We start from the raw sequence: 24,084 nt of genomic DNA, 5'->3' as shown, positions 1-24,084 counted from the left end.
TGTATATCAGATATGTATATATTTATCAGATATCAAGAACACTACTGGTATCAATTAACATTTATTATTTTTTTTAAATAATACAATAAATATACTACAAAGGAACATGGACTTTGGTAGAGAGTTACAACAAACATCGCTCTCTCTCCATTTCACAATGAAGGACAGGCCTGTTTTCATCGGAGCGCTGTGAGGATGTATCGTACCACTGATACGAAAGAAATTGTGGCTGTGGGAAGAAACATCAAAAGAAAGCTTAACAATTTCATGCATACAGGAAAGTTTTAATGCTTCAAAAGACATACAAGGGTGGGGTGGACACAGTAAACTTGAATTTATTGACACAAAACCAATACCTCTTCTATCTGCTCGTACACAGGTTTGACACGACCGCAAAAAAAGAAACAAATAAACAAACATTACAAAGACAAAACAACAAAACAGAATAAACTTTATTGGCAGCATTACTGCTGGTTTTGAAATATACAGAAGAATTGGTTGAAATTCGTTTCGTACTGATAAAAAAAATTGTGTCAAAACTGCATATTCCATGTTGAATCCTCTTAAAAGAAACAGTTCAAGTCATATTTAATCAAAAATAGGAGAGCAAGATTTTGCAGTAGCGGGTCTAGTGGTCAAAAGCGGAACAAAAGTGTGCGGGGAAAATGATGATAGTTGAATAACCAGAGCCATCTGGTTATTCATCTGACAAACAAATCCTCACAATTCTGACAGGTGAAGGAGGATGTAATCTTGGTCTCTTAAATTAAGAGAAATCTCTTTGGAAGGAAAGCTGAGTTAACTATTCATTCCTCCAAGCGTTTTTTTGGTTAAAATATTCACAGAACCCTCCAAAAATATCTAATCAAAAGGTCCCAAGCTAATTCTCCAGAGCGCTTTCAAACGCTAAAACTTTAAGTATCTGAAAAGGCGTTTCATTTCTAATGCAACAGCTTGTTCTCAAGCCAACTAGAGTGACGCTTTCCATCCCAGGGTCCATGTTACACAACAGCATTAACAGTAATTTTGCTCCAATTAGTCATTTTTAATAGTAAATAGACTGTGCCATGGACACTGACGACCATCAATTATCTCTGAGGAATGATAACAGAAGAAAAATGTGTTCTCATCTATAAATGAATATGATTTTATGGCATGCATAAAAGTACTCGGCCACCTCGGGAAGCAAAGCTAGGACTTTGACAGAGGACATGGAACCACTTTGGGCATCACCGCTTTCAGTTACAACGAACAATTACAAGAAAAAAAAGGTATATATTGGTAGCACCACAGACAGAAGGAAATAGCACCTAGTTTACTGATATTGTGTTTCCTCAGTGTGACGGTGTGCTCTTCTGATACAGGGAAGCACAGATTCGTGAACATCAGATCAGAGATTCCCCTCATCTCACCGACCCACGGAAGCCAGTTCAACATGACAGGTAGCAAATTCATGCTCACATTACGGATGTTTCTTACTTTTATTGTCATTTTGTTGTTTAAATTACAAAAAAGATGTTGTTCACATCTGCAATAAGACATTTCATTGCTGTCACTTTTTGTTGTTGTCATACTTTAATCATTTCCTTTATTTTCTTTCCTTCAGGTTCACTGGAAATTTCCTCAGGCTCTTTTTTTTGGGAGGGGTGGGGGGGGGGGGTGTTCAGTTATTTATTTATTTTTGATTTATTAAACAAAAAAAGAAATCCAATACCCAACAGCTCTGTCCTTATCGCTCAATGGGTTCACATGCATGTTTTGAAGCCAGAACCAAAACAAACACTTCACCAGAAAAAAAAAAATATACAGAAAGTACTTACAAACATCGAAAAAAAAAAAATATTTATATATATTTATATATATAATTACCGTTTCAGGGAATGGAAGACAAGTATGCACAAAAAAGGACATGAAGATTAGAAGTGGAAATTGGAACAACATAAAACCCAAGCAAAACAAACCGAGTGAAAAGTTTTTCCGGACGTGCGCAGCGCTACGGGTCCATGAACAAGCGGGAAATACAAAAGAAGGATCTAATGTGTCTATACAGCCTGTGGGAGGGGCAAAGAGTCAGACGAGCGTAAAGTGGGCGGGGCTGGGAGAGACATGAGCGATGACCTCATCCAGTTTCAAAACTTGCATGTGATGCGGAGGGTACACTGAGGTTAAAAAGGTTGCTCTGTTATAAGAACCCATTGTTTAGACATCCATTCTTTCTTCAAATTTCTTTTATCCTTACTTTGGTATCTGTTGGGTTTGTTCGGAAAGACACAACTTTACAAATAAGTCATCCTATTTCTTTCTTGTGTTTTGTTTTGTTTTGTTTTTTTTTCGGAGAAAATGAATATGTTTTGTTGGCGTGTGCTCGCTGAGCAGTCTTAGCCGATGAAGCAGGCCGGTCCGACGTCAAAGCCGAACTTCTGCGTCGCTCCGCCGAAATCGTTAAACATAATGTCAACAAACGGTACCTGCTCCACTTTCGGTGTGTTGATCTCAAGAATAGTCTTTTCATAGCCCTTTTTCAACTGCGGGAGGAAAGAAATGGCGTATTACGAACATCGCTTCTGAGAGAATTCAGTTTAAACGCTAAAATAAAGACGGCTAAAATATTTCTGGCTCTTACCGCGCAGCCGTCGAAGGCGGCTCTGATGTACGGGTTGTTATCGTAAGACATTTCCTCATCGTTGGAACCCAGGAATCGGATGGCTTTATCGTAATTGTCCAAATCCTGGTCGTACCAAGCCACTGACTGGAAACAGTTGTAGGTCAGGTTCTGTCGCGCCGTGGCACTGAGTAAACGCAGGAATGTCATCTGCACCACTCCGATCGGATTGCCCTCCGCATCCACGTACGAGAGCTGCACAGAGAGACACACAACAATGCGTTCTAGATAACGGAAAACAAACGCCCCCTAGAGGATCTGCTGAAAACTACACATCACACCCCTACGGTCCAATGGTACTTTATAGTCACTGACTACTTGTGTTGGGGAATGTTACTTTTAAAAGTAAAGTGTTACAATATTGAGTTACTCTCTAAAAAAGTAACTAATTGAGTTACTTTTATGGAAAGTTATATTACTTTTCAGTTACTTTTATTAACAAAGTTATATTTTTGGCAATTTATTGGCAAAATATATATAAATATATTTCTTTATATATTACAGTTTTGCTTCAAGTAAATTTATCTTGTTTAAAATATTTTGTAAATACTTTTACTGAAAAAATTATTGTCAAGCTTTCCTTTTGGATAAATACTTATCTATAACCATTATGTATGTATGTATACTCTACCATTCAACAGTTTGGGGTCATCAAGAGTGCATTTTTTGATTAAAAAAAATAAAACATTATTATTTTTAAATATTATCACAATTTTAAAAAAAGATATATATTTAAATATATGTTAAGAATGTAATTTATTTCTGTGATCAAAGCTGAATTGTCCGGATCATTCCTCCAGTCTTCAGAAATCATTCGCATATGATGATTTGCTGCTCAAGACACATTTCTTAGTATTATCAATGTTGAAAAGAGTTTTGCCGCTTCATATTTTTGTAGAAACTGACTTTTTTCAGGATACTTTGAAATAACAGCATCTATGTGTCCCTTTTGATCAACTGAATGCATCCTCGCTGAATAACTGCCTGATCTAAATGTTTATTTGTGGTTAAAACTTTTAAATGTGATCCTCAGTCAGGTAAGAGCACAAAACTCTTTTCCCAGAACAGATATGCTCTGCATGTATTAAACATCAAAATTCATTTAGGCATTCAAACATGGATTTTAAACTCATTTTGTAACAGACTCCAGTGAAAAATATCACTAATATATTCAAATGACTTGTACTGGTTAATATGCAAATTCTCCCCTTGTGGTGTGATGCAACATTTGCATGACGGAAAATATGCAAATGTTTTGTTTTCATTCTTGAAAATACCAACCCATGTTTAGAAGAAAACTCCATCTCCTCTGATCCACAAACACACACACACGTCTGACTGAGAGAGCGAGCACATGCTCCATGCACACACACGCATGATATACTTACGATTAGGAACTCGGCTCACACACTCATATGCATTGACCTTCCATGCATGCATGCAACCCACCGAGAACACCTGCCCATGACCACATTACCTCATGATCACAGCTGCACGTACACAGAGACTGAACCCAGAAGCTCAGTGAAGTGACCGAGATCCACCACAGACACAAAAGATCTGTTCCAAATGCCAGTGAACAGCTTATATCTAGTATCTACCTTCTCAGGCAGCAGCTTATGTGAAACGGATCCTCATAGTGAAGGATGTGACATGCTCTTCCTTGGCAGCACTTCAAATATAATGGATAACACAAGAGCTGCGTTCGAAATGGCACACTCTCTTGAGTAGGTACTTATTTTGAAGTAATTACTTTACAACCGCTAAAAAAAGTATGTTCTATGAATATGTGTAGTATGAATGCAATCTGGACACATTATCATGTGAATCCTAAATTACATTTACAGTCAACGTTTCCCTCGTATCTATTTGCTGCTTTCGACTGAGCTCATCTAAATGCTTTCAGTGATCATCTTCTCCAGGAAAGGTGCGTGAAGTTCTATAACAAGGCATCTTATATGGTTTGATACAGCCTTTGTTATCATCCTGTAGGTGAGTATCTTACTAGCGTTTGAAGCAGATCTATGACTCTCACTTCACTTCAAGGTGATTTTCTCAAACTTACAGGAACAGAAGACCGGTTGGATTCCACCAGTCAGACCTTTCACATACAAATCTGTAAATTTAAGGTTAGTTAGGGTTTAACCCTAAAACCGTATTCTGGACAAATGTGGGCAAAATAGTTTGGATTTTATTTTCTGAGCGGTACAAGACTTGGCTACTTTTCCTAAGTTTGCCTCCTGAACACACACAATTTTTTTTGACTCAATTCTACGATGTTAAGTGGGTGAAAAAAACTCCTTAATCTTGTATTTGGGTCAAAAATGGGCACCCATAGATATGAATGGGAAAAAATAATTCAGAGCATTCTAAAATAAGCCAAAATAAGAGTCACTTCATCTTTAGGTTTTAGCTCTAAGAACTTATTGGAATGATATTTTAATGTAGTTAAAAAAACAAAATAAAAAAAAAACATAAAAATAAGCATAATTTACATAGAAAATATGGTAATTTTTGAAGTAAATAAATTCAAAAATACCCCCAAAATAAAATAAAAAAACACCATAAATGGATAGACAAAACTTTATCGAAGACAGTGATATAACATTTATAATAAATAAAAATTAGGATCACACCTGAGTCCTCTGTGCCCACAATTACAGGATTAAGGGCTATAAAGTGAATACGGTTTGAGGGCTACCATTTTTGGGGGGTCAACAGACTGACTGATGTCTCCGCCTACAGCCCTCAGATTACCCATAAGTCTGTGCAAACACACTTTTTGCTTCTGTTTTTCTGATGATGACCATGCTCGTCCATGAAGAGACCCTGAGAAGCATGCAGAAGCACGAGCCTTCAAGAGACCGATAGCCCAGGATCCCTGGACCCTCGGCACCGGGCCCCTTCTCTCATGCATTCCTACTTACCATGGACCCTCTCTTGTAGCGACTATACCAAGTGCCAGGACTGTCTTTGGGCCAGCGAGCCATTTTGCTCTGTAAAATAGGAGACTGTTTCAGGAGGACAAAAAGAAAGGAGTCTCTCTTACCAGTTTACCACGTTTGAATTCACTGAACCACGACCCTGGATTCTCCTTCACCCAAGAGGTGGGTTTGGCCTGAGAGAAAGAGAGAGTTAGCTGGAGCCAATACTGAAGAGAATAAGAGAGTAGAAGAGAGCCGACGGCAATCTGTTTTTCAGTGTAGTTGTCAATCTGTTTGAGCCAGGAGATGTCACATATTCTTGCATCCAGTTTGCACAATGTTATAACTATCATGCACATGTAGAGGAATGTTTTTGGCCATTGTGTTGTAAATTAAAACATTATTACAACAGCCATACAACTAATACAATGCAAATATTTGTATACACAAGTATAATCTAATCTAATATATAATCATACAAATAAAAAAAAAGTGACATACAAATCTTTAAAAAACGTAATATAATGTAATATAATTTTTTTTTTTTTTTGCTGAGAAAACTAAATGGAGTTAATGGAGTTTTATATAATAATAATGCATTTTTTATCTTGCTGAGTGAGTTAAAAATGTCTTAAAAACCTACTGTATCTACTGTATATATATTTTTTTTTTTCAAGATACATTTTCACATCCAGTATTAAGGGGGTCATTCATAACATTCACGTACAATAATAACAATATAATTAAAATTTCATGAAATAATTTGTTGTACGTAGTAAACAGAAAACAAAAAAATGCCTTAACAATTTTTAAAAACCTAACAAATTGTAACAAAAACCTAAAAAAAATTAAATAAATAATATTTTTTACTAATAATTTAACTTAATTATATAAAATATTTTTGCAGAACAAACAACAATGTGAGTAAAAACCTAATAAAATAGTAATAAAAAAAAGGTTTTCATATCGTTCATATACTGTAAAACAACCATTTATATGAGGCAAATAACAATTGCTCTTTTGCCAAGTGAACAAAAAAATAACTTAAAACTTGGCCCTAAAAAATAATGTATCCAGTGTGAAAAGGTCCATCAAAATGCGAGGGTTGGCTTGCCAAGGCAAATATGTTTGCTTGGAGAGAAAAGGCCTGAGGAGGTTAATGTCTGCTGTTGACTGCCTCTGCTGGAGTGAAAAGTTAGTTCTGTTGTTTGTTTGTGAGAGTCACCTTCACACCCCACTGAGTGATTCTCCATCAGTGACTCTGATTCTGAGGCTCATTAAGGCAAGTAACTCATCACACTTGTGTGCAGAATCTAATACAGAATAAATCTTGAGTCGAGTTGCTCATATAGATTATTATTCAGCTTGATGTGAACAGAAAATACAGCCTGTGCAAGAAAGTACAGGCCATTCAATATGTCATTATGATGTGATGGGTACATCTTCCCATAGATTTTCAGTGGACAAAAAAATCTGGTGAAAGGATGTGACCTTTAGACAAGTGTGACATATTGAACAGACTGCACATCTATTCCTCTCAGCATGCTAAGCTAAACAATCTATCTCCAGAGGTTTTTCAGGAATCCATGGACTGTACTTGAAATGAGAGTTGAATTTAGTGTGCTCATCTTAATTGTGATATGTGATACTTTTAAAAGTGTTGTTGTGCATTGTGAATCCGACAACAAAACTTTTGGGAAGTCGTCCTAAAGTGTTTTGTTTTGTGGCTGTCAGGAGAACATTTCTTACCCCTTCACTCTTTTTCTCTGGGAAGATGCAACTCTCGCCACCCGCTGTGAAGTTACAGTACACTTTAAAAGAGTCTCTGGAGCAGCCCTGGTTCGGATCAATCCAGTATTCACCTGAAAAGTGAGGAAGAAGCCCGACCCATCATAAGCTAAATGCACTATGTTGAAAAGTTCATGAGGAGATCATAAAACTAATCTATATGAATAGAGCGTTTTATTTGATGAGCAAATTGAATTTGGGCTTTTATTCACATAGAAATTCATCAACTCACACATCAGTTGCGGTAAACGAAAGCTCAAGCAGGTTCGCTTGACTTGACAGGAAAGAACCAATGAGGTTCATTCTCATGTTACACCGCAAGTTTGTGTTTCCACAATGAGGTTTGTTCTTGTGCGTCAAGCGTTTCGGTTGACCTTCTATTTATGTTCAATGGTCAATATTTATATGTGGGTATAAGACTAAATGAATCATTTACAGCAATCAAGTCTCCAGAACATTTGGACTAAACCACATAATTCATATGGATTAGTTTTACGACCTCTTTATTAACCGGTCACATTTTACAATACGGGTGCACTAATAAGCATTAATTCATGCTTAACTAATGCACAGATAATACTGAATTAATAACTAATAATTATCTAAGCTATTCATTAATGATTACCACATCAGGAACTAATTAAGAGTCTGTAAGGTTAATTAATTAGTTAATACATGAATTGTTATTAGTTAAATATGTAATTGTGGATTAATTCCATAATAACTCATTTTTTAACTAATAGTGTTAATTAATATGTTAATTACCAGAATGAGCCAAAGCCTTCTATTTCAACTTCCAGATAATATGACAGGTACACTAATATGCATTAATACATGATTAATTACTTCATAGTTAGTGCAAATTCATGTGCAAATTACTACAATGACTAGTTAATAATGATGTGCCCCAACAAGTCATAACATAATGATACCTTTGCAAATCATTAGCTAATGATTAATTAAAGCAGACAACTGGAAGTTGAAGTGCATAGCTTTGTCTAATTGTGGTAATTAACACATTAATTTACACTATTAGTTAATAAAATATGTTATTAAGGAATTAATACACAATGACACATTGAATTAATAGCAATGAATGTATTACTTAATCTATTAATCATATAGACTCTGTATTAGTTGCTGATGCAGTAATCGTTCATTAATGGTTTAGTTCTTCATTAGTTATACATTAACTCATGATTATCTGTGCATTAGTTAAGCATGAATTAATGCATATTAGTCCACCCGTATTGTAAAGTGTTACCCTTTAATTTTATGTTACCATAACTATACTGCTAGATTTATGTCTGTGTGTGCGTGAGAGAGAGAGAGAGAGAGAGAGAGAGAGAGAGAGAGAGAGAGAGAGAGAGAGAGAGAGAGAGAGAGAGAGAGAGAGAGAGAGAGAGAGAGAGAGAGAGAGAGAGAGAGAGAGAGAGAGAGAGAGAGAGAGAGAGAGAGAGAGCAAAATACCATCTGGGAAATCCGGGTGGCACAGCTGTAGGTCTTTGCAGGTGCGGGCGGGGTTACTCTCTGTGCCCAGCGGATGTTTCATCTGTTCAATCTCTAGTTTGAGAGAGTTTAGAGAGCCGAATATCTCCTCCATGCCATCCTCATAGTCTTTGTAATTGGCATCTGCAGCGTCGTCCATCATCTGGCTGGCATCAATGTTCCTCTTTGCCCGTTTCGGGCTGGACTGGATGGGCAGAGGGTGGATGACATCACCAGGTGGACCCTAGACGAGAAGACAACCGGTAATATTCACATCATGCCTTAAAGCATGGAAAATAGAAAAATATAGGTAAAGTATAGGTTTAAAATTCACAATGTTTGGCTGGTTGCTAAGTGGTTTCCAGTGTGTTAATAGAACATTTCATATAGACCATTTTACAAGATGTAAACAACACTGGTCCAGAAGCACTTCCTGTTTCAGTTTTTTAACACTACATAAAAGCTGGGATAAAATACAACCAACAGAACATTTAAAACTGAATCAAAAAGTTAAACAAACATCTTTAAGATGTTTTCTTTACATGTGAAATAAAGAAAAAAGTTACAAACTGAAACAGGAAGTGTTTCTGGACCAGTGTTGTTTACATCTTGTGAAATGGTCTATAGTTGCTAGGGTGTTGCTATGTGGTTTTATGCTGCTACTAAATTGTTGGAAAATGTGGTGGTGATTACTCATTTAAAATTCACAATCTCAATGTTTGGGTGGTTACTAGGGTGTTGTTAGGCATTTGCTAGGGTGTTATAAGTAGTTGCAAGGGTATTGCTAGAATACTTTAGGTGGTTCCCAGGGATTTGCTTGGTTGTGTACAATCTGTTACGACAATGTTTGGGTGGTTACTAAGGTGTTGCTAAGCTGTACTAGTAAGAACTTCTGGGTTGTCGCTAGTGTTTTTTTTTTTTTTTTTTTTTTGCAATTTGGTTGCTAGGCTGCCACTAAATTGTTAAAAAATGTGTCTTGCTTGTTGCCTAGAAATCTAGACGCACCCTAGCGGCAGCAAAAATTATTTCGCAGCCAGTGTGGTCTAGCAACTCTCCATAGACGTTTTAGCTGGAAAAACCAAACTCTGGTCAGGCCAATCACATCGTGTATAGAGTCGGCGGGCGGGCTTAACATAATGACGACAGAGTTGGGACGGTTCACTGCTACCTGAAAACAAAGAATGGCTGCTGCTGGCGAACAGGGGTGCTTCTCATTTATTATTTGTGCATCCTCGTTCCCTTGCGTCTCAGCTCCACCCCCTGTAGGACGTGAGGGAAGGAAGCGAGGAAAGGAAACGAGGATGGAGGAATCGAATAAAAGCTTTTTTATATCCATTGGAATACTTGAACACTCAAGCGTCACTCCACAGTCATCAGCAGAGCTAAAAGGATCACAACATTTGGGTGGTAACTAGGGTGTTGTTAGGCAGTTTGCTAAGGTGTTTTGAATAGCTTCTAGGATGTGGTTGCCAGGGTGTTACTTCATTTGTTGGAAAAACATGAGTAGTGCTTGACCGTGCAAATGTTTTATTGGTTGCTAGGATGTGACTTTGTGCTTACTGAGGTGTTCTGGGTATCTAAGAAGCCATCACTAGGCAGTAACTAGGGTGTTTTGGGTGGTTTCTCTGGCTTTTCTGGAAAGTTTGCAAGTTGGTTGCCAGGGCATCACATTCTTCACACTTCTAATTGTTTCCTGTTCTATTTTTGACTCTACAAATAAATGTGGCAGAAAGCCCAGTAATAAAACCTACAGTAATAAACCTAAAAAAAAAAACTACGATAATGCAGTACATCTTAGTACATGACATTAACTGAACACTGGCATTTCTCTCTGTGACCTGAAGCTGTGTGGAAACAGAAACCAATAGAATTTGTAGATATGAAATATCAGGTTTTCTCAAGGAAGCAATAACCACAGAATCTCTCAAAGGAATATTAACAGATTCAGTTTACACAACATAAAAGACCTCAATTATACTTATGTAACATCTACTGCAAAATCATCTGTTAAATTATGCAGTTCTCACTGTGGAACAACCTGTTTATGTGTTTAGTTTGCCTTGTTTTAGAGTTCAATTTTGTGTTACGTACAGGAACTCCAGGAGGTCCCGGGACTCCAGTTTCACCCTTCGGGCCAGTCTGACCCTATAGAGACAGAACCAGAAATAGGTTTAGCCAATCAAATCAGAGCTAATTAAAGATGATAAATGAATATTCGAATTAAAATATGGAATATTTAAATAAGAACATGAATAACTTACAGATGATCCTTTAGCACCTTTAGGACCAGGAGGACCCTGAACGGAAGTGAAATACAAATATAAATCACAATGAAGAATTTATTCCATTTTACATATGAAATAATAACATTTAACCAAAATGTTTTTTTTAGATGATGCCATAGGAGAACCATTTAAAAATTATTTTATTCAACAGTCTACAAACAATAATATAATGAACATTTGTAATCTACTAAAAAAAAACATATTTAACTCAAAATGCAAAAATGGTTCTAGATAAGACGAAATTTAAGACAAAATTTTCAAAGAAATGTTAAAAAATAGTACCGGGTGACCAGGGGGTCCAATGGGTCCAAGAGGTCCAGCGGGTCCTGCAATACCCTGTAGAACAAGACAGATTTTAAAGACTGCTTTAAGACTCCGTTTTTATTGCTGTATGTGTGTAAACGTTTTCCTTACAGTGTCTCCTTTAAGTCCTGAGGTTCCCTGTGGACCCGGCAGCCCTCTGTCTCCCTTCTCTCCCTGTTCTCCTGGAGGTCCAATGAGTCCAATAAGACCAGGATGACCCTAAAAACAACCCAAATAATTTTCTAAACTCAGCTGTAATGAACAAACTCATCATTCATAATCAATTACGCCGGCTAAAGATCAAATAACATTTAAAGTCATTACTACAGCTTTGTTCCAGAAAGCTGTCTAGTAAGCTACCTACCTACACAGCATGACAGTCAGGAGTTTCAAAGATGAATTTGCTTCTCACCTTTTCACCTTTAATACCAGTATCTCCCTTTAGTCCAGGCAGGCCAGGAGGACCCTGAGAGGGAGAGAAAGAAAAGAGAGTGAGGACTGTGGATTGTCATTTGGACTGTAATGAACTCATCACCAGAGGAATAACATGTTGGTACCATCGGTCCAGGGGGTCCATCAGGTCCAGGAGCACCAGGCAGTCCTTGCTCTCCCTACATCAGAACCAAGCAGATCCATTTATTAACACCAAATCAGACTCAGACCTGAATATGAGGTATAGTATTATATCTTAGAGGTTGAAAGGATGATTTTTACTCAAATTGTCAGTATTATTTCAACAGAAAATCGAAAGAGAAAAAAATATGGCATAAATTAAAATACTAGCATGTATTATATATATATCATGATTGATGGAAGCAAAAGTTTCAGTTGTTTTGTTAATGCATTAATATAGATTTCATGTTACGGTAATGAGAAAAATGAAGGATAAAATGCTTAATTGAGCTTTAATTTAAAAATTAAATGGTCCATTAATACTACAAAATGTAAATAGTACATAATAATACATTGGAAAATGTATACATTTAATGAGAAAATTGAGGAGAAAGAGTTTAATTGAGTGCTTTAATTCATTATGAAGTCATTTTCGGGGGGTTTTTTTCCCAATGTTTCCCGTTTCTTTGTGCACAATATAAGTTTGTTTTGATTTTGCAGTGTAATATTAACCCAGGTATGTTATTAACACATGCCATTCACCAAATAGGCTACCGTAAAACTTATTATAGACTTATTATAGACTTATTATATATATATTAAACTTAAATAGACGCCTGTCTCTTTTACACACCTGGTGTGGCTGCAGGTTTGGGAAAATAAAAGCCGGTCTCAAATAGAGGCCGGGTCTGTTTTTTAGTTTCGGTTTGTATTAAATCTTCTAAAACCCTGTCCGCTTTTTAGTGGCAGCCAAAGCTAATTTTTGTCCCGCCAAAGCCTTTTTGATCGGTCAGTGATGTAGAGTAGAATGACTGCTGCACTTGACAGGGCACATAGCAGAGAGAGAGTGCACTCTCATGTCTACAAACGACACGCACACTCTCTCTCCCGCACGCATAATAATCAAAATCAATTGACACAATAGTGAAAGATCGGAAGACTGCAGTTTCACGTGGAGCATTTGGAGATTTTTTAGAGATTAGAGACTCTAGGCTTACACTCAATAAACAACATCTCAACACTAAATTATAAAGGCCTGTCTCAAATACAAGCCGGTGCAGTTCAACTTTTTAGCATAAAATCTGACATGAGCTGTGTATGGCTATCAGGCTAGTCCATTTTCACTCACCACTGGTCCAGGCACACCTCTCAGACCCTCAGGACCAGGTTTTCCTGGGCTTCCCTGAGGGCCAACTGGACCCGTCTTACCAGCTGGACCCTCCAGACCAGATTCACCCTGAATCAGAGACATAAAACCATTGAAACCAATCCAGTACGTTTTTTTTTTGTGTGTGTGACTGACTGTAATAGAAAGTGCAAGTGTGTGCATGTTACCTTGGCACCCTTCTCTCCCTGTCTTCCTTCAGGTCCAGCAGGTCCATGAGGTCCCTAAAGAAAAAGCCATATACCCATATATTATTGAAAAAACATATTAATATTAATAGTAATATTAATATATATGGCAAGTCAGAGATATATTTGGCCCCAGTTGTGATAAAAAGTTAATTTTGCACTCGGTCAATGCATTTAAATGATGTCTAAAGCATTACTCACTCTCTTTCCTGGAGGGCCAGTAGGGCCAGTTTCACCAGTAGGTCCAGGTGATCCCTGTTATGAACAAATAAACAGCATCATTAAAGCAGCAATCATTATAAAACACATATGCATGCAGATGACACCAGAGATGTCAAATTATTGTGCTTAAAGCATACTCACTGGCTGACCAGGCTCTCCATCGTCACCCTTGTCACCTGGAGCACCATCCAAGCCCTGTAGGAGGAAGAAAAAGGGATGTCACTTCCTGGAAACAACCTGAAAATATCAACTATATTCAAACAATAATAGTACTTACAGAAGGACCTGGCTCTCCAGGAGGACCGGGATCACCAGGGAAACCGCTTGGACCCTGGAAATCGAACCAAAACATTTGAATATTTTTATATTTGATCAAAAAAGTGGTAATTGCATGTTTTGCTTAACAGTAAGGCACAATAAGCCATGCTTATTGACCAATCAGCAAGCAGAACCTATAATACACTCTTAAAAATAAAGGCGTCAATGGTTCCATAAAGAACCTTTTAACATTCAAGGACCCTTCCAATTAAAAAAAGGTTCTTTTACAGATTACTTATTTTTTTTACACTAAGAAAAAATGGTTTCTTTGAGAACTGTTCACTGCAAGGTTCTTTAGGGAACCCAAAATGGTTCTTATATGCCAATGTTGCGAGAACCCACCTTAGAAAGTTTAGACATTTTTAAAGAGTGTGTGTTTCAGACACAAAATAAAGCAACAGATATGAGCGCGGTGGGGACTTACAGGACTTCCTTTAGGACCATCATCTCCTGGTGGTCCTTTTGGTCCGGGGGGACCAGCGGAACCAGCGGGTCCGGACTCTCCCTTTTCTCCTCGCTCTCCTCTTGGACCCTAAAACACACACAAGGATTGAAATGTGCACGTGTTATCCAGAGACTTTCAGCAGTGATGTTTTAGAGTTTTGCGTGCGAGTTTGTTTGTTTGTTTGCCGTACTGGAGGGCCGACGTCTCCCTGTGGGCCTGGTTCTCCTGCTTCACCAGAGTCTCCCTACAGAAAAAGAGAGAGATGTAAGTAAAACATGGTATCCCACACTATTTTTTTTCTCCCAAACACTACAGAGATTTTGTCCACTGGACAGAAGAGCACGTTAGCATCATCAGCAAATCTGCTTTCCTCATGAGAAAGGCACGTTCTAGCATGAAAATCTGTGCAACATCAATATTCAGACAAACAAATGACCTTGACGATGACCATTTCCATCAGCTATCAGATGAGAATGAAAATCATAATATATCCAGACAGTTTTGAATGAAGTGATGACAACAAGACAAGACAAGCACATTTTCTGAAGAAGTGAGTGTGGATGCAGGTGCAAAACTAAATGCCATGATGCTAAGGAGTTGTGGGTGGTTGCTAAAGGCGCTTTTCCACTGCATAGTACGGTACGGTTCGGCTCAGTACGCTTCGACTCGACGCGGAACAGTTCGGCTCGCTTTGCGTTTCCACTGCAGTAGTACCCCTTCAAAGTGTGTGGGACTGATCGTTATTTGCGCGCGCCTCTACTGCCATGACATCATCTCAAAAGCGCCACATTTTCAAACCCACAACACAGGAACAATGGAGACTATCGAGGGGATGGTGTTCCTGATTCTCGGTATGTGGTTGTTTTTAACTGCTAGACGGAAAAATGTGTTTAAAATGAGGCTGATGGCAGCAAAACAAAAATACTGCTAAAAAAGTGTCTCGTGTCGCAAATCCAATGGCGCTAGTAGTGACGATTCTGTCTGACCAATCAGTGATCTGCAGTGTTTCACGTCACATTTTAGTACCGGTACGGTACGCTTGGAACCTCAACAGACCAGGTACCATTTAAAGCGACCTGAAGCGAACCGTACTGTACCGTACCATGCAGTGGAAAAGCACCACAAGTGAGCCGTACCGAACCGAACCGTACCGTACTATGCAGTGGAAAAGCGCCATAAGGTGTTTTTAGGTTGCTAAGTCAAAAAAGCCCAATCACAAGTTTATATAATATTCTGGTGTCTATATATGACTCTGGTCCCTCCTTTAATGTAAATCTAGGTCATTTCATTGTTTCATGTTGCTTAATATCGATAAACTGATCATTATTTTTATGTTATGACTGATAACCAATTAGTCGCTGAAAATAAAATTATAATATTATATAACTATTTTGTATAAATAAATAAAAATATTAATAAAAAATAAATAGAAATTACCAAAATGAAAATTCTACATTATTATGTTTAAATAAAAATAATTAACTGAAAATAAATAAATAAATGGATCAAATTAAAATGATATATTATTTTGTCTAAAATCTAAAAAAAATTAAATTAAAATTCTATGCTGCTTAAAGATTACCTTTAATGGCAAATATACTATAAAGGTAACACTAAAGGTGCACTATAAGGGAAATGAGCGAGCACAATTAAATATCCAATCAACTGATACCGATAAATTCAAAGAGCAATAATAGTGATGCTTGTTAGCAAAACATTTTGTGACATTAAACATAAAAAAAACATCCAACCTTCCCTTCCAATGCTGCTATGAAAGAACTACATTCTTTGTGCTTTAGAGAGGCTGTTTAAGTGTGTGTGTGTGTGTGTGTGTCATATAGAGGGATTAAGAGTCTCTCAGACGACTGAACTGCATCATTCATGTGTGCGTGTGTGTGTGTGTCAGATTGTGGTATCTCTCTCTCTCTCTCTCTCTCTCAGTAGTGGGATAAGAGGTCTGTCAGAGTGAAGTGCCGAGGTAAATCTTCCCAGACTAACACCAAACAGCCTTGTCTCCAGCCCTCATTCTATCATCTTTATCTGTTTTCTTTGCGTCCTCCCCTCAACTGTGTTTTTCTGGGTCATTTCTCTGGGCAAAACTCCTCTCTAAGCAGAACTGAAATGGGTCCTTGGTTCTGTGGCAGAACAATAGTGCTGGAGTACCATATTAAACAATACTGTCAGTGAACGGTGCTGAGGTGATCCAGCGCAGTCATGCGAGTCTGTTCGCTCAGAAAGATACAACACTCACCTCTCACGGTCACACTCAATAAACACACTAACACTCTCACTGCGTAAGCACAACCTGAACTCCAGAAATAAAGTACATGGCATAATCAGAATGTAAAGTAAACACTTAAAGTTAGGAAACCCATTGCCTTAAAATGATTAAATAAACCATGCGTAGTTGAAAAAAAATGAAAAAACTTGACAATTCCACCAAACTTGATTTTTTTTTTAATTACGCATGAAATTTATTTACTTAATAATTTTAAGGCAAAGGGTTTTCTCACTTTTTTTAAGTCGAGTCAACTGATAACTTTTTACAGTGTACTTACTTATTGAATTTATGTTATAATAATATTCCAGGTAATTCCAGGTAAGTAAAGCATGTTTAACAATTTAATGAAGAAAACGATCTCTTCCTTTCTCTCGTCACACATGACAGGGATAAAATGTTGTTTTTAACACTAAAAATGGCGACTAAATTTAGAAAATTTACTGGCCATGAATATTTTTTAACGTTATTTTGCATTACTTTGTTAAACATGTCTAATTTTATTACTCATCTGCTGTCACAAAAACCATAATTTTGAATTTCAATAATATATTTTCAACAATAATAATAATAATTACTATTATTAAAATAGGCATTATTAGAACTAACAAAGCTATCAATACATCTACACTGTGTAGTATTTGCTTACAATTAAAATTAAATTGAATTAACAACTTGTTTTTTTATATAAATACACAGATTTATTATTATTATTAATAAATCATTCTAATTAGAAAAAACAAAGCTATCAATACATTTCCCTGTTGTATATTCCCAAATTACACATTAAATGATATTATTGCTATATACAGCACTAGATAAACATATTTATTATTATTATTATTATTAATAATAAATCACTCTAATTAGAATGAACAAATCGGCTGATAAATCGACATGGTGTAAGTTCAATTAAATGATACTCTTTGAAAAATGATGTATATAACTTTGATTAGAACAAACGAAGCTGTCTGTACATCAGTCTATACATGCTGTACATCTAAACAGGGTATCATGCTGGTCATGTTGCTCAAACGACCCGTGTGTCACAGAAATGTAGGGTTACCGTTTTTTGGGGATATCATATAGTTCACATATACCTTACATATAATTAATTCTACACATTAAACTACACAGAATCAGTCTCAACCTCACAGACACACAAGCAAACACCTTCACAGGAAACACTTCAGTCACCTTCTCCAGAGAGACCTGCTAATCCTGAACTGAGAGAGCACGACAGCAACTTTATAACACACACACACACACACAGTGCAATAATTACAGAGTCTGACACATCCCTCAGATCATTAAGGCTGTCAGTTTCTAATTAAAATCAAATTAAAGAGTGTTTTGCGCACGATGCTTCTTCACCTTCTCTCCCACTGATCCTGGGTTTCCGATACCTCCCGGAGGTCCCTGTGGTCCGTCAGCTCCTGGGGGTCCGGAAGGGCCTCTGGGGCCCGGTGGACCGGGTGGACCCTGAGAGCAAAGTCAAGAAAATACAGTGAGAAAACTCTGTTTCTATTAAAGTAAATGTACATTTTACCAAGATGGTTTTATAGATGTGGAATTGTACCATTTGACCGACGTCACCAGTCTCTCCTTTCTCACCATGGGGTCCAGGTAAGCCCTGCACACAATCACAAACCAGTTAAAAAACTAGGCAAAACTTCCTTTTTTTCCAAAAGTGGTTGTTATGGCATATGTAATTCGGATCCAGAGTGGCTATTAGTGTTTTGTTCGTATGTTCCCAAAATCAGCCAGTGATCGCGAAAAACTCCAAGCATTGGATCAGAGTTGTCCTTCTTTATGTTGTTGACCATTGTTCCTTTTAAACTGTGATTTCTTTTTCCATTTCATAAGAAAAAAAAAAAACTTTCCGAATAAAGCTTGCTTGTTTGAGCAGTTTTCAACAACCATAGATGCAATTTAAGCAATTACATGGAGTTTTATTTGGCAGTGTGCTTCAAAATTGCACAGGATATTTGGTTTATTTCCTACATAAATTTCTATCTACTGTTGGAGTGAACATCTGCATACTAAATGCAAACAATTGTGCATCTTTTGATTTAGCATCTCCGCATGCTAAAAGGCCTCCGGTGTGAATCTCTGGATAAACATGAAACATATAATGTGACATGCAGCCAAAATGAACTTAAAATTAACCAAAAAATTTACCGTTTGCCTCTGCAAAGTGTTTGTTACACATTTCTTCAGTCTTCTATGACATGACTGATTTCTTATTCATTCACATTAGGGATGGACAACGATTAATCGTGATTAATCGCATCCAAAATAAAAGTTTGTGTTTACATAATATATGTGTGTGTAGTGTGTATAATTAATTTGTATATATATAAATACCCACACATGCATGTATATATTTAAGAAAAATGTGTTATTAATATATCAAATATTTATATGTATATATAATATTAATTGTGAATAAATATATATATAATATATACATACACACACATATTTCTTAAATATATACATGCATAGCTGCAAATTAATTATACTCACTACACACACATATATTATGTAAACACAAACTTTTATTTTGTATGCGATTAATCGCGATTAATCGTTGCCCATCCCTTATTCACATAACAAAGAAAAAAGCTTATGCTTTCTGATTTTTGCGTGATGATATACTACAATGCACTGCATTTAAAATAATCCAAAATTATCAGGTACATCATTGAGTGAACCGAATCGCACCAACATTTTATTTGACGTACTTAGGCCGTGTGTCCACCAAAGCTTTTTTCCACGCGCATGGTGTATGTTTTCAGTTGTTTTCAATGGGAGTGCCGTGTTTTTTTAACGAGGTGCTGAGCGTTTTGTCACGCTGAAGCGCCGAGCGCCCAGCGTTTTTACTGGTCGCCGGGAGTTGAAAAATGTTCAACATTGGATAAAATGCAGCTCTCATCACTGTCGCTTTTTACCCAGCCGTCCAATCACAGTGGAGGAGGGGTGGGACTAAACCACACTGACCAACTGTTACAACATTATTTCTGTACAACGACATCAACCAGCAGAGCAAACCGAACAAAATGGATGAAAAATAAATTTTTAGTATGAAACAAATTATCTGCGAAATCAGTTACAAGTAAACTGTGCAGCGGATATTCTGTATCATAGCAACGCAACGTCTCAACGGAAAAAAAAAAACGCTGCGCTGCGCACAACGCCCAAAGCACGGCGTCTTCAGCAGAGTGTCTCAGCTGGCAAAAAAACGCTTTGGTGGACACACAGCCTTAGTTACCGCTGTCAATTGTACGCCATACGACCCATAAAGTGTATTAGAAAAATATGTTTATTTCATGTTGACCTTAAACAAGCAGAAAACAAACTCAGCCAACTAACCTGAAGGCCGACAGGTCCGGGTGGTCCTGGAAAGCCTCGTGAGCCTTCATCTCCCTTCTGTCCAAAAAGACCCTGCTGACCTCTGGGACCTTGCTCTCCATCAGCACCCTGCAAGGAGGAAATGACATCACTAACACTGCTTTTACCGCAGCAAGACATACAACACACAGTATGAGACATGGATATTTCAGAGTACTTACAGAAGGGCCCGGCTGGCCACTAGGACCTTGGGGACCGGTAGGCCCTGGAGGACCCTAAAGAACGGCAGAAAGAGCGAGAGAAATGGGAAAAAACGAGAAAAAGAAAGAAATAAGCAAGCTAATTGATTTCCATAACAATTAACAGAGCGATTGGTTGTCATGGGAGAACGACACAAACAGACAGATGAATCCAAACAGGGACTCATTGAATAACTTATTCGTTCACTCTGAATTGTGATGTAAATGTAAACAGTGAATTCGGATTGACTCACCTGCTCGCCCTTGTCACCTTTGCCTCCCTTCTGTCCTGGCTCTCCAATCTCGCCCTGTCACATGATGCAAATTGGTTACATGATAGAACAAATAGAAATACAATATCTGTTGTTCTTGGTGATGTCTGTCTAACATATATATTGTGGAATCAATGATGGTGATTCCATGGTATTTTATGATCCTCATATTCATGATGTACAGCTGATTTTCAGCATCATTACTCCAGTCTTCAGTGTCACATGAAATCATTCTAACTTGTGCTTAATATTTTTGTGGAAACAGTTTTATGAAATAAAAATATTTCGCAACATAAATGTCTTTGCTGTCATATTTAATCAAAGTATTAATATCTTTCAAAAAAAAAATATTGTACAACTTTTAAACAGCAAAGAATTCATGGCAATCCAAGAAAAATCAAATAATGCAATGATACTATCATTGTATATACTAGAGAAAAAAACAATATACCAAACAATATATAGTATTGCCAGGGGACAAAAATCCACAGTAAGACACATTTTTGTTTGTGAAGACTTTAGGAAACTAACACTGTTATTTATTCCTCTGACTATATTTCCCAGAAGGCTTTGCACCTGTCACAAATGGCAGAGCTGACACACACATCCTTCAAATATATTGCTCACAGCTTAAAACTGCCAATGCTAACACATGTGGGTGTCACACACACCTACACAAACCCCAAATCTGTGTGTGTAGGTGTGTGTGAGTGTGTCATGGTGATATCATTTCCTTTACACATTTACCTAAGTGTTAATCAGATCATTTCCAATAAGGCTAACTACAAATTTTCTTCCCCAACCGTCTATCCATTCATCAAAAGAAAATATTGATTGATCTGACAGCTGAGTAGTTTGATCTATGTGTGTGTGTGTGTGTGTCTGTGTGTGTGTGTGTGTGACCTTCACTTCTCCTCATCCTGATCTAATCATCAACTGTAGCAAACCCACCAGATTCAACCCTGATCATCAACTACATGCCCATGTCTCTCTATCTTTAATTCATTTCTCTCATTTCTCAAACCTTCTTCCTGAACTTTCTAATGCTTCATTTTCTTCGGTACCTTATCGCCATCCTCTCCTGGGGGTCCGATGGGTCCAGCCGGGCCTGGAAGCCCAACAGGTCCCTGAATACCATCTCTACCAGCTGGGCCTTGAGGTCCTTTCTCACCCTAATATGAGAGAGAGATAGAGATAGTAACCATATGACAGTGCAATGGGATCATAAATGAAGATCAAACGTGTACTCACAGGTCCTCCTTTCTCTCCAGCGGGGCCCGGGGGTCCTTGAGGTCCGGGACGGCCCGGGAGGCCGGTAGGACCAGCTGGGCCAGCAGGACCACGTTCACCAGGAGAACCCTATGAATGACAATATGACATTTCATAACCAATGTACTTGCAGCGACTACCATTAGCTACTATGATGTTTGATAAATTATGCATTTGTTCTTGGAGAAATTCGGATATGGAGGCGTAGACAGCCGGCATTGCACATAAACAAGCTATGATTTTAATGCAGAAATAAATACTGCATTTGCAAGTTATTGATGCAAGTTACGCAGCATTATATAAGATATCTGTAAAATTGGAGTATTACAAAATGCTGGAGTCAAGACTTCATGAAAAGAGAAGAAGTGAATAGCAAAAAGACCATTTTGATTAAAATATTTATAAATAAACACTAGTCAAACATTTGGACACAACTTCTTATTTGACTTTGTTGCTGCTTTCTCTACACTATCAACTCTAAAACATGAATTAAATAGTATACAAAACTAATTTACTGTATATAGTCCAAATGCTTGACTGGTACTCTAGATATAAATCAATATCATGTTCACTGAATCACTATACTCACTGAAAAGCCAGTTTGTGGAGCAAAAGGATAAAAGAGAAAGACAAAACAAGGTAAACAAGCAAACAACAAAGCGTTTGTAGAAAAGACGGACAAAAAAAAAAAGAGACAATTTCTACTTACAGCGGGTCCAGGTGGCCCTGGAGGTCCTTCACTTCCTTTCAAGCCAGCTGATCCCTGCAAACAGACACATAAAACTGCTGAATGTACACAGACACATACAAGTCTGAAGTTTAGAGACACAGGGGATGTTCTATTTATACTAAACAACAAACTAAAAATCTCAAGAGTTAAAAACAAAACATAAGAGAGATACTCAACTATGCAAAACTTAAGGGCTTTACACAAAGTTTAAAGGTACGGTAGCCGATTTGTAGGGCTGAACGATTTTGGAAAATAATCTAATTGCGATTTTTTTAACCAATACTGCGATTGCGATTTAATATGCGATTTAAAAAAAAAAAAGTTATTTACCTTCTGTATTAGTCGACAAAGACAAGCAATAAATCATTGTACGGTAGGGATGGGAATCTTTAGATAGCTCTTGATCCGATCTACTTTTTTTCTTATTAATTAATCTTAATAACTCTTAAAATATGTATTTAATTACATGTGTAAAAACACATAAAAAATAAATATAAAAAAACATTTAATTAAACCAATTACATGTTAAGAATTTTAAATAGGCTATATAAAATAATATAGCTTCAAAATATAAAAGCTAGTAAATAAAGAGAAACAAAAAAAAAAAAACATTACAAGCACTAAACAAAGAGTGGTCTCAGTATTTAAAAGTAGGCTGTCTGAATGTTTTTCATTCAAGAGCTGGAGTGATTTCCCCTCAGTTTAGATACGATAAGCTGCATTCACACTAATGCATACATCTCTTTTGAAATTGTAAATGTGGTTTGTCCTGTTAAGATATAACTGACCGTGTTTACATTAATTTCGCGTCATAAAAGCATTTTGACATGCAAGTACATTTACCAATGAGTCGCTCACGGCCGCATGCACGAGCGCTCTTCACAAAGCACGCGTTAGTATTTTAAAATGAAAGCAGCCTTCTCAGTGATTTTCATGGTTTTAATATATAAGCCAACTGCATTCCAAAAGACATAAATAATGCCTCTGTGAAGCATTTGTAAAGAAAATTCCCGCGGGAGAGAACGCGCACTGCAAGTGTAACGTTATAACATCAAGCAAAGCGGCAAAACCTGTTCAATGAAGCCCGCGAATGTCCTTGTAATTCGGTTCAATCCCGAACTTTATGAAATAACGTTACTATGTTTTGGAAGGTTCGAGCGGTGTCGTGTGTGTGAGTGAGGAAGAGAGAGAGCGAGAAAATAGAAGCAAGCAGATTCAGAACACGGTTCGTTTCTAAAGCACGCGCAGCGTCATCACGCATCTGTGTTTAAAAACTAAGCTCATACTCGATTCTGAAATTCTCTGAATCGATCCAGGATTGTTGAGGAGAGGAGAGAATAAATAACACAATAAACTGTTTTTTTCTGAACGCCAGACCGCGTAGCGTGGCAAGTTGATGATTTATCTTGCAGACTGCTTTTCTCTCGCGTGTCACGTGACCAGTGTAATCGCAGCACTTGCGATTACAAAATCGCGTTTCATCATATCGCGATTTTATCGCAAACGCAATTAATCGTTCAGCCCTACCGATTCGTTTCAGAA

At 37.3% G+C, this 24,084-nt stretch overlaps 1 protein-coding gene across 3 annotated transcripts in view; it reads right to left on the bottom strand.

The window, feature by feature from the left end:
* Nucleotides 1-263: 263 nt before the first annotated feature.
* Nucleotides 264-24,084, bottom strand: part of col5a1 (collagen type V alpha 1 chain) — a 136,237-nt gene continuing 112,416 nt past the window's right edge. For 2 of the 3 annotated variants that reach the window (XM_089123894.1, XM_039658761.2), the window contains exons 41-66: nucleotides 22,522-22,575; nucleotides 21,795-21,902; nucleotides 21,608-21,715; nucleotides 20,526-20,579; nucleotides 20,254-20,307; nucleotides 20,054-20,161; nucleotides 18,258-18,311; nucleotides 18,053-18,160; nucleotides 14,591-14,644; nucleotides 14,380-14,487; nucleotides 13,915-13,968; nucleotides 13,779-13,832; nucleotides 13,617-13,670; nucleotides 13,398-13,451; nucleotides 13,192-13,299; nucleotides 12,008-12,061; nucleotides 11,863-11,916; nucleotides 11,562-11,669; nucleotides 11,430-11,483; nucleotides 11,124-11,159; nucleotides 10,954-11,007; nucleotides 8,845-9,106; nucleotides 7,336-7,448; nucleotides 5,712-5,780; nucleotides 2,624-2,857; nucleotides 264-2,525 (exon numbers count right to left, since the gene is read on the bottom strand). In XM_089123894.1, the coding sequence (XP_088980020.1) occupies nucleotides 2,379-2,525; nucleotides 2,624-2,857; nucleotides 5,712-5,780; nucleotides 7,336-7,448; nucleotides 8,845-9,106; nucleotides 10,954-11,007; nucleotides 11,124-11,159; nucleotides 11,430-11,483; nucleotides 11,562-11,669; nucleotides 11,863-11,916; nucleotides 12,008-12,061; nucleotides 13,192-13,299; nucleotides 13,398-13,451; nucleotides 13,617-13,670; nucleotides 13,779-13,832; nucleotides 13,915-13,968; nucleotides 14,380-14,487; nucleotides 14,591-14,644; nucleotides 18,053-18,160; nucleotides 18,258-18,311; nucleotides 20,054-20,161; nucleotides 20,254-20,307; nucleotides 20,526-20,579; nucleotides 21,608-21,715; nucleotides 21,795-21,902; nucleotides 22,522-22,575 (2,319 nt within the window). In that variant the 3' untranslated portion in view covers nucleotides 264-2,378. Of the gene's footprint in view, nucleotides 2,526-2,623; nucleotides 2,858-5,589; nucleotides 5,659-5,711; nucleotides 5,781-7,335; nucleotides 7,449-8,844; nucleotides 9,107-10,953; nucleotides 11,008-11,123; nucleotides 11,160-11,429; nucleotides 11,484-11,561; nucleotides 11,670-11,862; nucleotides 11,917-12,007; nucleotides 12,062-13,191; nucleotides 13,300-13,397; nucleotides 13,452-13,616; nucleotides 13,671-13,778; nucleotides 13,833-13,914; nucleotides 13,969-14,379; nucleotides 14,488-14,590; nucleotides 14,645-18,052; nucleotides 18,161-18,257; nucleotides 18,312-20,053; nucleotides 20,162-20,253; nucleotides 20,308-20,525; nucleotides 20,580-21,607; nucleotides 21,716-21,794; nucleotides 21,903-22,521; nucleotides 22,576-24,084 lie in introns of all 3 variants that reach the window. The other variant, XM_039658762.2, reaches the window with a different exon arrangement.

Source organism: Pimephales promelas, chromosome 19 (genome assembly GCF_988280905.1).
Source record: "Pimephales promelas chromosome 19, fPimPro1.hap1.1, whole genome shotgun sequence".
NCBI classification, from domain to species: Eukaryota; Metazoa; Chordata; class Actinopteri; order Cypriniformes; family Leuciscidae; genus Pimephales; species Pimephales promelas.
This window is presented reverse-complemented; position numbering and strand designations above follow the sequence as displayed.